Here is a 15,251-nt window from a genome sequence, read left to right as displayed (position 1 = left end):
CCTCTCTGTCTACTAGTTGTAGGTCAAATTTGCATCAAGTGCTGTAAAACCACGAATGGGCATATTTTACTGTGAACAGAAATCAGCTCCGTGGCAGTCGGCACAAAGCAAGTCTGGTGTACTTTGGCTCTGGATACCTTTGACTCTGGATTCCTCCTGCTCAACTGTGAGCTCTTACTGAAGTTTCTCACCCTCTCTAGTCCTGAATGTGCCCCATTCTCCTGAGCCTTTTACTCAGCTGGCATGACACTTAAGAGAGCACTTAAGAATAACTTATTTCCACAAAACTTTAGAGTCTGATTATCTCTGAGATCTCTATTCTTTAGTCAAGCACAGTAAAAATTGACTAGTTAGCCAAACTAACCGAGGGACGATGGAGGAAAGGGGGAAAAGGGAACCACAGATGGATAAACAAGTAATCCAAGCATGATCACTAACGCCTCATTTTCTGGGAAATGAGATTAAAAGTTTGCGAGAAGATTCCACTCCAACTTTTGCTTTACATATTGCCATATTTCAGTCCAAGGCCCACTGACGTCTTGGAAAATCTTCTAAGAGCTTTCAGCAGGGATCAAGCCCTAAGCATTTCTGCCCTTGTGCACTTCTGAAGGTTTCTCTTTAGATGTCAGCCTTGTTTCAAGAAGTGTGATGGGTTCCAGTGACCTGAAACATGGTCCCGAATGACGTATCAGCTTAACTTTAAACTTAGGAGTAATTCCTTTTGTTCTAGTCCGACTTCTTACAGTCCAGAAGAAAAAAACCATGTAAGTGGCCTGTTAGATCAAGACCTAAACCAAGTTCTCTGAAAAGACACATTGAAAAGCCATGGACACAAAAGTCACTTTAAGTATTTATACAATCTTTCCTTAGAAATGTCAGGAAATACTATTTTATGATACTGTGACATATCATGAGGACAGGGGAATTTAAGATACAAAAGCACAATTCAGCATGAAGAAAGCTAATTTATGTACCAAGTTACTTTCTAGAGAAGCTATTTTCTATTCAATTTCAATCAACTTGACTGAGCAGAGATCTAAAACATTCTACACCAAAAGAGATAAGCCAGGACCTGCTCTGTTTCTGAGGCATCTTGAATTACTTCTATTCACAATGTCACTCTTACTGTATAATTAATGGTTTTTATTTCAAAATCCATTAAAATTAACTGATCATCGATTTACACAGTTAACTTTACAAAGATGTAGCTAAAAAAATAAATCTGAAAGACACTATTCAGATTTCTCTGTATGTAATTGCAACATACGCAACAATGCAGAAGTGCCCAGTGCACATAAAACCGAACAATGAATCAAAGTTTTTCAATGCTGAACTGTACTTCCAGATTTTTGTGGTACATAATCCTTATTTTTTATTTTTCTAAGCAAAATAATATATATAAAAATACAAAGGAGTATGTTTCTCATTTCTAGCATGGGAAATAAGAAAACTAGTACCCAAAAACATTTTGAAAGGAACAGAGCATGGATTTTTAGGGTTTAGGCAGTTCATTTGTTTTGATTAAGGATATCTTCAGTACAAGATTTCATTATTCACATACCTGTTCTTGATGTGGTAATATATTGCAAGAGCTACACTGTAAAGAAAAATACAGAGTTAATATCTCAGGACTGTCAAATTATATTATTTGTCATATTAACATGTAAATTTAAAACCTAGCACAATGCATGACAAAAAGTACGCTCAACAGCCTGTTTTCTTCTGTTCACTGTTAGATACCAGGAAAACTGCTGTAAAGAGACAATTTTATATTTGTTCAGCACACTCCAAGTGCCTCCTTTTCACTAGCAATGAAGTACCTTACAAAAATACTCACATTCCACATACGAAGTTGCACATAACCTTCCATTTAATGTCCTACTCCACTAAAGTTAGTAATAAAACTCCTACTGACTTCCAAGGTTGAAGATATGAGCATCACAGGCATTGGACATTCTCCTTTATTGTTTGCTAATGCTGCCAGGCTAACATGAAATGTTTTAATCACCATTGGCTTATGATTTTATATTTAAATCTATTAACTTTTGGCTGTCTTTCTATGTAGTTACTCACACACCAGACTCAAATACCAGGCTCCTACAGTCTTATGGCATCAAGTTACTTATTTTAACTCAGGAAGACGACTCCCTGAATAACTTACTGCATTATGCATTTCCCATGTTCTCAACCACATACCAAAGTACCTTTGTTTATATTCTGTGCAAAGACAAAAGGTGTCCTTTTATTCACAGAAAGCTACGATTTTAATTACGTATACAACTAACTGATCTCGTTCACATTTGAGACTGAAGAAAATTAAGACATGGCTTCTCATGGTTATTCTCCAGTTTCCAATTCACAACTCCAGCTTTATCGAAGGTCACATGCTTTACTCATAATAGAGCTTTACTAAAGGATAAAGCAGAACCAGCACCCTCCCTACTTGTTCCAGCAGCATAAAACCCAGTCAAAGCTAAAGTGGAAGGAGGGAGTTCACCGATTCTATTTGTCAACAATTGGTCTTGTCAGTGATTCACTGTAAGATGCTTATGTGTCATACCGATGCAAAATTCCCCCCCCCTTTCCTTTTCCGTAAAAGGCCTTTTAGAAGAGTCAATTGGTTGCTCTGTAATTTTATTCCAGAATTTTTACATGAAAACTGACATACTGCATGTTAGGAAAACAATATGTTGGACCCACCCCATTAGTAGAATTTTCAATTATTTCAGGTTTGGTTGGGGCTTTTTTTTTTGAACAGCCATGTAGTGGAAAATATTTTTTCTTAGTTGAAAGTAAATATATTTTACTAACTTTGTATGAGTATTATAGCTTTTACCTGGCTGCATTAGAAGTTTTTAGATCATAAATGCTTTTTAGATTTTTTTTTTTTTTTCTACAGATATATATTTAAGGAATTAAAGAGATACTGCGTACTGTGGACATTTAAGGGACACAGTCCTCAATGAACACAAAAAACACATTTATGAATGAATTTCATTTGACTGAAAGCTATTCACAAAATGAATTAGTCCTAAAAATTCAGTTTTAAATTATACCCCTAGGAACACACTTGCAGCTGCAGTTCACTTTATGAAAGCAGATGCAAGAATCCATGTGCAGAGCTCTGCTTGGTGCCCATATGGTTTCTTCTGCAACAAAATGTCAAATTAAGTTTAGAAAATATTTACTGTTTAGAAATCCGTATCAGAATCTGAAAGGCTTTCAGAGCTGTAATATATTAACTCAGATCCAAGCTTCATTCCGCTTTTCATAAGCTGGTTCAGCTACTACTCACTGCGCAGGAAAGAAGCTTACGGAGCTTTCCATCACCCTACCCTGGCCACCCCACCGATGCTGCAGATCTCCAGTAGATGCACTAATATTTTAAATACACCAGTGCATAACATGACCCAGAAGAAGTACGTGAGCTGGCCAGGATACATCCCTTATAGATTTACCTACGTGCAAGTCATTTATCTGCAGAGACTGCCAGGACGGGGGCAAGAAACGAAGTTGTACTACAAAAGCAATAATCCTGCAATCTCCACACCCTTAAATCTGTTAAATGTGCAGCCAGACAGGAGACAAGGGGAGGAAAAGCGTCCTCACCCAGAGGCCTCATGAGCCAGAGTCTGGTTTCTCACTCCACATAACCCCTTTTCAAACCCTCTGACCCCCTGCAGCTTCCAACCCTTCCCACGCCGGCAGCCTGGCCCCAGCCCTGCACGACAAATCCCGGCCGGACCCAGCGCCGGCGCTTCCAGCCTGACGCTCACCCTCTCCTCCCTTCGGCTCTGACCCCCGCCACGCACCCCACGTCTCTCCCAAACATCACCACCTTGCTCCCCCACCTCCCCAGCTTGCCCCTCTGTCCCCTCTTTCACAAGGCTGCCGCTGGCCACTGCGGCTCGCTGAAAACACTTCTCAGCTGCTGCGGCCACCTGAACCCACCTCTTCTTTCCACGAGCAGTCTCAGTTCTCATGCAAAAAGGGACCCGAAACCCACCCAAAAGGCTGCACTTACAAAAATCTGCATGCAAAGGATTTTAGAGCAAGAGTATGAGATTCCAGGAGGAAAAAAAACCCTCAAAAACAAAAAATCTTTTTCCAGTGTTCATCTGAATTATTTTTAAGTTACTAATTAAAGAAAGGTGAGGGAAAGCAAGACTGTATTTCAGGCAGAAACAGCTGATGAGGAATTAGGTGTCAGTCTGACTGCAAAGCCCTTCTCCACTCCCCTCTTTTTTTCCTTAAACAGAAAAATTAAGAACAAGTTTTAGTGACCACCAACATTAAAAATTCCTTTGGAAGTGTGAGTCTTAATATATTTGTCTCTCATGTAAGTATCTCTGTAGCACAGATTTTGCCTTAATAAATGTTTGCATTTGAGTACACCAAGGTAATCGTCCTACAAACAACTCAAGAGAATGTATCAGCAATCATAATAAACAAACAGCATAAAATGCCTGAGCATTTGTTCTCTCATTTTTTCCTCTTACTGTACAAAATGTAAAGAACAATACTCTATAAATACCAATTTCATTTCTCTCCAAATGTAAAAAGGCACCAGTGAAACCTGAAATGATCATCTGAGACATCACCCAAGGGTAAGCCCATGTGCGCACCACATACAAAGCTCCCCACTGCTGTGTAATAAACTGTCAGTGCCCTTGTACTGAATAAGGAAATGAATCTGGAGGCAATTAATTTTCATTTCGAACAGAAAACTGGAAGGAAAGCTTAGCAAATGAGCATTTTCTCATGAACAGAAAAGAGCTCTTCCATTTCAGATAATTCTGAAATTCTGAATAGACAAGTACCAAGTAAGTTTTGAGGACTCATCCAAAGCAGGCACCCAGTTGAACGCTGAAGCACAAGGATTTCAGCTGCTGGAATCTGAGATCCTTAATTGCTGCCTTCTGTTGAAATACGCAGTATTGGGAGGTTGATTCTGCACAGACCTAAAATAAGAGTAATACCCTTTGCTCATCCTATTCACTGCCTCTGAAGTGTGACTGGATTAAATAAATTTACTACTTCAAAAACTAAAACCTTTGAAGCTTGCTTAGCAATGGTTCAGAAATATGTATACATAAATACATATATATATATAAAATGTAGGTTCTAGAAAAAAAACAAACTATAAAACCCACCATTTGATGGTATACTTGAGGTTTGGTTGACTGACTGTGCTGTCATCCAGGAAAATAGTGGAGCAGGAACTGTACTTCCTTCTCAATTGCCCAGGAGGATGCTATGAAAAACATGCAAAAGAACAATGGCAATTATGTAATACCAAAGCATTTTTCTGAGGAGATGTAAGAATTTAGAAAAAACAAATTTCTCTGTCTCTCACAATGACGCACACAGTAATGTGATCATGTTTTGAAGCAGTTCAGAAAGTTCAGAAATAATTACCAGTGCAAAAGTCACAAAAATCCTTGCCTGAGCCTTGACTAATGCTTTCAAGTCCCAATCTCCCCTCCATCCCTCCTTTCCCAAAGCCATGCAAAAATTTTTGTGCAGAATTACTCACATACATACATACATTTGGAAATCAAAGATGAACAAGACCTATGTTTCTGTCCTCGTTCCAAAAGTAAGTGGAAGAGTGAAAAAGAAACTGTGTTAACGTGAAGACTGATTTAGAAACAGATATAAAACTATGCCTGGAGAAAAGAGAATTAAAAAAAAAAAAAAAAAACCCTAACAGAATGAAGTAGGGGAAAGAGGTCTTTACAGTAGAACGACTAAAACCGCTAAAAATTAATATGGCAAATTCAGAAAAATCAATTCATCAAGAATAGTTTGTTATTTGACAGGAAGAAGATTGATCAAAGGATGTAAGAGAAAGCAGATATGCAAATAAAAAAGAAACATATCTCTTAATAGAAAAAGTTTTCAACAGATTTCAACCCTATTTCTGCACTACCGTAGGAAAACACTGGAAAGCTCAGCCACAAAATGACATTTGACAACACTTCCTATTTCCGAAGATGTTTTTGTTGAGAGGGCTTCTCCTTCAGCTGTTTAGAGCAGTCAGCACTCCACTGGTCTAAAAAGAATAGTTTCATCATATCAGCTAATAGCTAACCGCAGTCATTAATGCTCTTTCATTTTATCCTTGCTTGTTCTACCTACGCTAGTGAATAACTTGACCAAGAACCTGTGTCAGGAAAGTTAAGACTAGTCAAATTACATGTTTAACTTACAATAAAATAGTTTTAAAATTCAGTTGGCACATCGACATGGAAATTTTCATTTGCTTTACAATGAATGTTGTTTCCAGCATTTCAGTGGAGAGATCAATGTCAATACCACCGGTGGAATCCACAGGCATTTACCAGCTCAGAGCAACTGAGTATCTAGGCTACAGTCCTGTGACTCCTACCTCAGTACATCTTCCCCTGCCTGACTTCCAAAACATATATTATTACAAGTGTCAGCACTCCATCTTCTAACTAATGTTTCCTTTTCCATAGGCAGCAGACTTCTTAGCAGCATTCATTAGATACAGAACAGCCAGACTCCTGGTAAAACCTACATGCATCTGAGTCATCTTTCTATTTTTCCCAGCTATGAGTGAAAGTGCATTCAAAGTCTTCTGTTAATTGAAAAAAATCATTTTCTGAAGCTGTTACAACTGTAGAAACATTATGTTCAAGTGATTTGAAAGCTCACCAACAAATTCTATCAAGGTCCCTCACTTGACCAATAAAGTCGTAGGCTGAACCGCTTTTCTTAGAAGTGAAAAAGTTTACTGAGAAAGTGAAAATTAACCCCTCTCAAAAATTCTCCAGGAGCTTGGAAAGGTACTTAGTAATACTTTGGAAGCTCACAATCCATCTACCTTCCAAGCTATTATATGTTAAGCAAGGCAACAAACAGAAAATTTAGACGCACTGGAAGCATTAATGCCATAAAATGTATCATCTAGCGTTGATGTATACAGAGAGAGTGACTAGGGGACTGGTGATTCATAGCTTTTATTCTACCACAGTTTAGTTCAAATTTCTGGATTAGACTGTTGAGTACCTTCCACAGGCATGATAAAGGCAAAGCAACTTAAAACCAGCTGAAAATGAGACTGTCTAGTGGTTGAAAAAAAGGGAGAGGCACATACATTTCAGCATCATTAAAAAAAAAAAAAAAAAGGCACATGGAAAGTTTTAATTCTACATTTGAAGTGTCAACATGTTTTAAAGGTTTAGATAAAATTTAAGATAAATGGACTGGATTCATTCAAGGCAAGCCTGAGTAAAAACCAGAAAACAACTCCGTAGCAACACCACTATCAGATTTAAATTTTCTTATGTAAACAGCACTCTAACATTTGATACATGTCAATAATTAGAGCCACGCACCTTATTTCTGAAACTACCACATCACAGAACTCTCCATGGTTTTTAGCCCACTTCACACTTTGTTAGGCTTAGAACTTTTTGCACTTCAGAAATTTATGTGGCGTCTCATGCTTCACTTTCTGTTCATAACAACTTGGCAGGAAGGGGTACCTCTCCCAGACTGAAGAATGGTGCCAAGTATAAACTTACTATCTTGGGTATATATACACATTTGTGCCATGTGAATAACTAACCTATCGGTAGATCAATATTCCCAGCTTCTACTCTGACGTCCAACTGCAGCCATATGGTATGCCAGGTTACAGATTTTTTGCCTTTTCCAAACTACTGGAAAACACCATCAGTTGCATATTCCAGCTTGACTAAGCTGGAAGACATCTAAAGTCCCGCAGTTCCATCAGGCAGGCTTTTCTGAACCTCCATAAAATGCTGCACAGGAACCTTCTTCATCCTTGCCAAGGGCAGAAGAGGTTACTGAGCATCACGTCAGTATTCAGCACTGTCCTATCCAGAAACCCTCTTCTGTGTCCATTTCAATGGAATAAGTCCACCCAAAACTGTACAAGAGCTTAACGCCTGCACATTTCAAAGCCGTCACGTCTGACCACAAAAATCTTCCATTTAGACAAGTCAGAGAGGCTCTAAGCCAGAAAAATCAAAAGAGCTGAGAAAGAATATAGAGCCTTTGAAGAAATTAGACAAACCCTCTAACATTCATGGGATCCTCAGCTTCTGTCCCACCATTAAGGCTGACACAGGGAAATAAAGGACTTGTATAGCTCCTTTTGTAAATCTTCATATGGAAACATGACTCTGAGTACAGGACACATGTGGAGCCTTGACAATCTCTGCTATTACCAATATTTACAAATTAAAAGCACTTCCATTAACATGACGTGGGATTCACTTTAAATGTACTTTAACTTGCAGTAGTACTGCTTTTGTACCCAAGGTGAGATTCAGTAGATGTCATGCTTCTCAACTTCAGCAAAACTTCTGACTTTATCTCATATAAAATTCCCGAAGGGCAAATCAAGGAAAACATGGCAGGTAAAAACTACTTGGAAAACTACACTCTGGTTACCCAGGGATCACTTTCAAACTGGAAGGTTGAAGTAAGGAACATTCCACAGAGGTCTGGTCTGCTCAGTGTAAAATATTGAGCAATAACTTTGATAACAGCATCAAGGCATTTTTTACTGAATTTGCAGATTGCATTAACTTGCAGAGGACTCTTTTATAAAAAAAAGGAAAATATCATATAGGATTTATAGAGTTACCATCTATACAACAGGGTAGAGCACCCTTCCACTCTGCTCAGTTGGAATTTTATGTCCAGTTTTCACCGCTGTATTTCAAGAAAGATGAATTGATTTCAGAGAGTCAGGAGAAGAGGGCAGCAAGATTAATCAGAGGTTTGAAACCCGTGATTTAGAAGGAAAAACGGAAAGACTGGAGAGGTTTTCTCCAGGAACAAAGACAATAATGGCCTTAAGTTATGTTGAAGGGAGTTCCAAAGAAGAGAACATTGTTCTCCATGACCATTGTGGATGAGATAAGAAAGAGCAGGCTTATACTGAACTAGGGAAAATTATGATTGGCCATGAAAGTGTGAGACGAGGTGATGGCAAAAAACACCCACCCAAACCACCACCTTTGTCTAATAGCAGGGATAGTGTCAGTGACTTGAGCAGTGTATACAATCTCCATCACTGAAAGTTGTAAAGAAGAGGTAAATCAAACATATGTCAGGAATAGCTTAGATGCAGGATTCTGCTTAGGCAAGAAAACAGACTGAACAACCTCTTGAGATGAATTCTGGACCAATTTTCTACAATTTTATGATGTCTTTTGGTGGAGAGGATTTGTAGCTTTTTACTCCAGGAGCAGTTGTTATTTTTCTCATTTCAACCAAAGATGTTAATTAAGAAATGCTGACATTATAGGTTACAACAAATACGTAATAGCTGTTTCGTGGAATTTCTTTCTTTATGATGTCTATACGATGTATAACTGAAAAAATTGCTTTATAACTTGCTAAGCTTTTACATGTGTTACAGAACAAGCTCTAAGAGATCAAGATTCAATGTACTTCCATTAATGCCAGGTGTTTCTAGCTCTTAAAACCAGCAGTTTTTCCTTCTTGCAGAGCTAATACTAAGGAAATATCAGTGCTTTATTTTTCTCCCAGCTTCATCCTGAAACTTTCCAACTTTCCAAATCACGTTTGTTTTAAGATATTTGAACAATAGGATTTACTTGAAGCTTACATAAAATACACCTTATCAGAACTAGAATGGCTTAGTTTGCCGTCAAAATCCTACAAGTTCTGCAGAACTGCTTCTATGTACCTGCTATGAAAGGAATCACAACAAATTCCTAATTAATTTACAATGAGAATACACAAAAGGATGAACTTCTCTCAGCCTTCATTTTAGCATCACTCAGAAATTAAACCTAAATTTGTTGGGAAAGGGAAAGTGTTACTATTTCTTCTGTTAAAATAGTCATTTCAGGGTGTTTTCAGGTAGAAACATCTAACAGACGGGTGGGTGCATACTGACCAAAACCCACACTCAGAATTGACCAGAATGGGTACCAGCCAGCTCTGTCCTGGAAAGCTCTTTAGCAACACTAGTATGGCATTGTGCCCTGATGCTCAGCAGGATTTGTTCATTTGGGCGCAGCACTTCCCTAATGAAGCTATACAGCTTTTGTACCAGAGCTGGCCTTCAGCCAGGCAGCTTCCAGTTTGGCAGAGGAGCTTCAGCCTTTTTCAGCGTTCTTTTGCACTTGTCCATCAAAAGATAATTTGCAGCTTCTGTCCTAAATAATGATAGTACTGTCTCCTCTTCCATCAAACCAGGTGTAAGTTATTGCATGATTTTAAAAGGTACTATTAAATAGTATTTCCCCCCATGGAAAAATTGAGGCCTGCTTGCACCCGTCTGTGGAGACATGCCCATTAGCTTCCAGGCAGTAGAGGCTGGCCAAAACGCTAATAGGCAAAACTGGCATGTAAAAGTACACATGAAGCCAAATTACAACAGCAAGCAAAAATACCAGGACTGCTTCTCTCTTGGAAAAGGGAGGTTCCTATCTTGGGGATCTTCTATTGCTTCAGGACATGATTTAGTTCTGACAACATTTTTCACAGAAGAAACATGATTTTACAGGTCAACAAAGCGCTTCCAAAATCAAGCAAGCCATGCAACACAGTTCTCTGCATGGCTCTGCAAAGCTCTGCTTTTACTTTCATCTTGCACAGTTTGATACTACAGCACAATTGTCTACATTCAGTGGCTAGATATGGATATATTCACCTGAACAAAAGCTATAGGAAACCACACCATTGTATGCTTACACTTCTCTGCCAACTTCTACCATAAAAAAAAAAAAGATCCAGTCCAACCACTCTTAAGTAATACCCATTGTACCTCATCAGTCTATGACATGATTCAACCTTGACCTCTGTTGATTAGTTTCACCAATGTTTGATAATGTCCAAAACTGATGCCTTAGACTAGATCTGTACTTGCAAGTTTTTTGCTCTCAAAGCTTGTCCTTACTCATGTCAACTATAGAAAACTATGTCAGCATGCCACTGAGCTCTTGGGGGGCTCAGCAACCATTGGGAAACTCTTCTGCAGCACACACAGGCCCTACTTAACCACTGATAAAGCACCCTGCTTTACAAACCTGAAAGATTAAACATTTCTTTGAACACTAAAAGCAGCTCAAAGGCTTATATTTACATAGCGTATAATTGCTGGTGTTGTGCAATTTGACCAGAGGGACTTTACTAGGCTCCCAGCACAGCAAGTATTGTATAGCAACCTTGTAAAAGAACTCTCCTGTGTACTCTCCTTCTACTTTAAAATTTATCTTTTGTTTCTCCCCCTACAAAAGTTTGTCACTTCATATAACTTAATGCCTTGAGGCTGATAGAAGAGGTAAAATTCTTCACCCTAGAGGACAGGAAAAGAAGCAAAGGGCTGAAAGATACTAGAAAAAAAACATTTCAAAGAGTAAGTTTAAGTAAGCCATTAAAGAAAACCTGTTCATTCTAACTTATTGGAAGCCTGAAAAAGCATCTTAAACAGCATCTGTTAGGAATGGCATCAGTATAGGGAATCTGCAAGATGGGCCAGATGGCCTATAAAGGCCCCCCCTAGACCTGTTTTTTGTGATCTTGCAACGGAGAAGAGCAAAGACCACATTAAGCAATCTCTAGGAGAGCTTCAAGAGCACCTGAGAAACCTCTAATCTATCTTCCAGTTTATGATGTTGTTCTCTTTGAGTAAGGAATGTTAATTAAAATATCTTAAGGAATCTGGACAGCAGTTATAAACTTTTACAATAGCCAGCCTCAGGCAGCCCACTTAAAAACAACGTTTCAAATTTTATGTTGTGCTTTGCATTTTTCACGGATTAAACTCCTTTTCAGACTATGTCCCCATTTCAGCATGTATCTTATTTACTCTTATAATCACTAGCTGAAAGTGTTTGATTACCAGTCACATGGCTATTAGTTTTACAATAGGGAAGCAGAACAGCCTCTTTATCCAATCTGACAAGAAAATTTGTGGGCTACATAGGAGCAAATACCATACATCATTTCAAGCATGCAAAAAAGCTCACAGAAATTGCTTGTGCCACACCACGTACAGGAAAGGACCTCTCTGTTCTCCACTAGTCCCCATCAGCAGGACTGCTGCTGAGAAGAAGCTTCCCGTGATGTGAATCGCTACAGGGTCACTTATAGGGACCGGGGTTCTGACAGGAATGATGTCCAGGAACTTTTCCTCAGGATGCTGAAAAAACTTTGGTCTATACACAGATGTTAGTTTTTCTACTTGGAATGATAAAAACAGTATTAGTCTGCTGGGATTTGAACATCCAGTTGCCAGGTAGCAGACAGTGGCAGTCATGTCCAGATCCCTAAACAAGATGATGCTGAAAGGAAGCTGTTGCTACAAGGCTGATGAAGGGTCTCCAGAATGAAAAAAAAAAAAAAAGTATGCAGAAGAGAGATATTACTTCCCTTTATCTTCCTTCTCTTTTCCCTCCTTTTATGTGCCTTCAGAAATATTCCAATATGCAAAAAATATCCCTCATTTTTACTGGATATTACTGCTCATAAACACAGATTCAAGTTTAAGACCGTATCTTGTCAAGAAGTAAGTACTTTGGCAAACAGAGCATTCCCATCTTGTCTGAAAGGGAAAATTTCTAGAAAAACTTGATGGAGAAAACAACTTTTCCCTCCCCAGCCCTGTTCCTTTCCCCCGCAAAAAAATAATCACCCAGTACAAAGAACTAGCAATTGGAAACAATAGTAAAAAATTCACTTTTTCTCCCCCCCCCTCCCCAAACCCATAAAACATGTCTTCCTGTTTGCTTTCCTTGTACAGGCAGAGATACTGATGCAATCTCTCCTCTCTGAAAAAGGAAACGCCTCTATCTCAGTCTGCATCTTTATCCCCCTCAGCAGCTTGACTAAGCAGATTAAAAGAAAAGACAAGTGCACACTGAAGCAGCATTATAGCCACAACAAAAAACAACAACTGTCAGTTCAACGGGAAAGGGAAGTAGGATCCACTGCAACTGCTTAGAAATTAAAATAGGCTGGAAGAAAGCAAACACGCCAGGTACAGTGTAGGTAGGTAACTTCCAGCACCTACAAGGATGCAAAGGATCCAGCACCATCCTCAACCTGTTGTCCGTCTCCCTGGGCTCTGTGAGAAGACAGAGATGACAGCTTCTCCACAGCACCTCTGTCACCCCCCACGCTCATTCCTTCCCCCTTGCCTTCCCCACCCCAGGAAAAGAACAGCTGCTGGCTTCTTCTATCATACCTACTGACAAGGCGAATCTGAAATGTGGCAACTGCCAGCCCTTGACAAAGCACAATAAATCAAAGCAGGAACCCACTATTTGTATTTGGAGATCAAAGGAAACTATTCAACCAATTAAAATATTCTACAAACAAAAGCAAACAAGAAAGGAAAAGAACAATGGTGTGATCATACTGAGAAAGTGCATTTTTAAACAAGGAAGAGTCAATATTAATTTTTTTCATAGGTAACATTTTGAAACTGTGTTTGTATAAACTACTATTCTCATCTGTTACTACTGAGAACTAGACAAACAGTTAAAAAAGAAAAAGCACAACTTTCCTTGATACTTCTCTTGCTAGCCAGCCACCCTGGTCACTTGGGAGATGTGTAACTCTGCCTGCAAAATAACTAATAAGATACTGCACAAAGGGATAAAAATATTTTGTTGCTCATCTTGGTTATTTGTCACAAAAGGAGAATAAGTATGAAAGACTTATTAAAAAAAAAAAAAGATGACGTTGTGGAAAAACCACAAAAGAGAAGAGAGCTGCATTATGGTGAGGAGTTCTTGTAAAAGGAAGACAAAACAATACTCCAAAATTTCTTTCCACTGGCTTGTTTCCTCCAGCGCAGATGTGGGGACCCAGCACTTCACATCAACAAGGAAACAGGTGAGTAGCAATAGCTCACCTGTTAGAAATGCACTTAGCACACACTGAAAAATGGTGGAAAAGAACCGATCAACCAATAGGGTGTAGCAAAAAGTTGCTTATCATGTAAATACTACCCATCATTTGTCACATACAATTGTCAAATCTAACTATTTCCTCAAATTTCTTCAAACGAGGTGGTCTAGGAAAATTACAATGGTTCCCTGCAGTCTACAAACCTAAACACAGTTGCCAGTTAAAGGCCACAGCAACCACTTCAAAAATGATCACCAGTTTGTGCGTCAGCTTTAGCAGACTGAATATTTAGGAGGTGCTGAATGAATACTCACAGGTGTTCTGAAGTAACAACTTAAATATCACAGGCCACATTTGAAAATATAGCTTATCTATGAGTATTGGCTAAAAAACTTAACTGATTGTAAGGACACATGCAGAGAAAGCCATGGTAAGGATTTCAGCTTCATAAAGATTAATTTTAGCTTTCTAATTCGGAAGAAGTATTTTATAAGTACAAAGAAGTCAGACTTAAGGTAGCAATAAACCAGGCTACTGAGGGAAGTTTACATTGCTGCAACCTCAGCCAATGCTTTGAATGATACTTGAAAAAATAAGAAATTAGAAAGAGGTATAGTGCTTAGGGTATTGACTGCATAATCTGCTACATTGAGCTCCCAACAATGCAACTCCTCAGTGGTATGATCGCCCTTCCCTTTTCTGCAATAAGTCCAGCATTGCCTAAAAATATTTTATACCAGGGTTTGCAATAGTGTGCTTCCAGCAGCATTTGTAACAGTCATCTTTGTTCAGTCTGCCAGAGGAATCCACTCGCAGTCTGCCTAATGCAGAACACATCTTTTACATGACGTGAAATGATTCAGGACATGTGAGAATTTTATCCATGACACAAGGTGGACTGTCACAGAAACTCAGTTAATAACTTGCTTTGCAGTGTCTAAATATTCGGGTTTTTTTTTTGCATTGAACCCTCCAAGTTTGAGGCTAAAAAGCATGCTGGAAGTTACTGAGCACACATTATTAAGTTTACAGGAACCCTGTGCATTAGCTTTACAAGTAATTTTGTAGCAACACAATTGCACTGCAAACCACCCTCACATGCACTGTAAGCAATGGAAATGTTTTTACAGGGGAATAGAAGGTGAGAAGCACCGAGAATACCTGCTAACCTTGTGTGGCCAACTTTAAGGCTTTTATAAGCCTCACAGTATGTCATGACTTCTCAAAATCTTAACTCTTGGGAAACTGAAAATCTCAGCTTGCTTTTGAAGCCAGGCAGTAGTTTCAGAAACACTCAGCACAAACCAGTTCTGCCAACCAATGAAGCAGTCCTGCCTTCTCACCCCATTCAGCAGCTCCCT

General features: G+C 38.9%; 1 protein-coding gene across 5 annotated transcripts in view; it reads right to left on the bottom strand.

The window, feature by feature from the left end:
* The window catches only part of CCNY (cyclin Y), a 134,128-nt gene that overhangs the window by 30,482 nt on the left and 88,395 nt on the right, over nucleotides 1-15,251 (bottom strand). For 4 of the 5 annotated variants that reach the window (XM_030007958.2, XM_030007959.2, XM_030007960.2 and 1 more), the window contains 2 exons: nucleotides 5,154-5,254; nucleotides 1,562-1,597 (listed from right to left, as the gene is read on the bottom strand). In XM_030007958.2, coding sequence (XP_029863818.1) covers nucleotides 1,562-1,597; nucleotides 5,154-5,254 — 137 coding nt within the window. Of the gene's footprint in view, nucleotides 1-503; nucleotides 603-1,561; nucleotides 1,598-5,153; nucleotides 5,255-15,251 lie in introns of those variants that run through there. The other variant, XM_030007962.1, reaches the window with a different exon arrangement.

Source organism: Aquila chrysaetos, chromosome 3, assembly GCF_900496995.4.
Source record: "Aquila chrysaetos chrysaetos chromosome 3, bAquChr1.4, whole genome shotgun sequence".
Lineage (NCBI taxonomy): Eukaryota > Metazoa > Chordata > Aves > Accipitriformes > Accipitridae > Aquila > Aquila chrysaetos.
The sequence above is the reverse complement of the archived record's forward strand: the minus strand, read 5'-3'. Positions and strand labels throughout refer to the sequence as shown.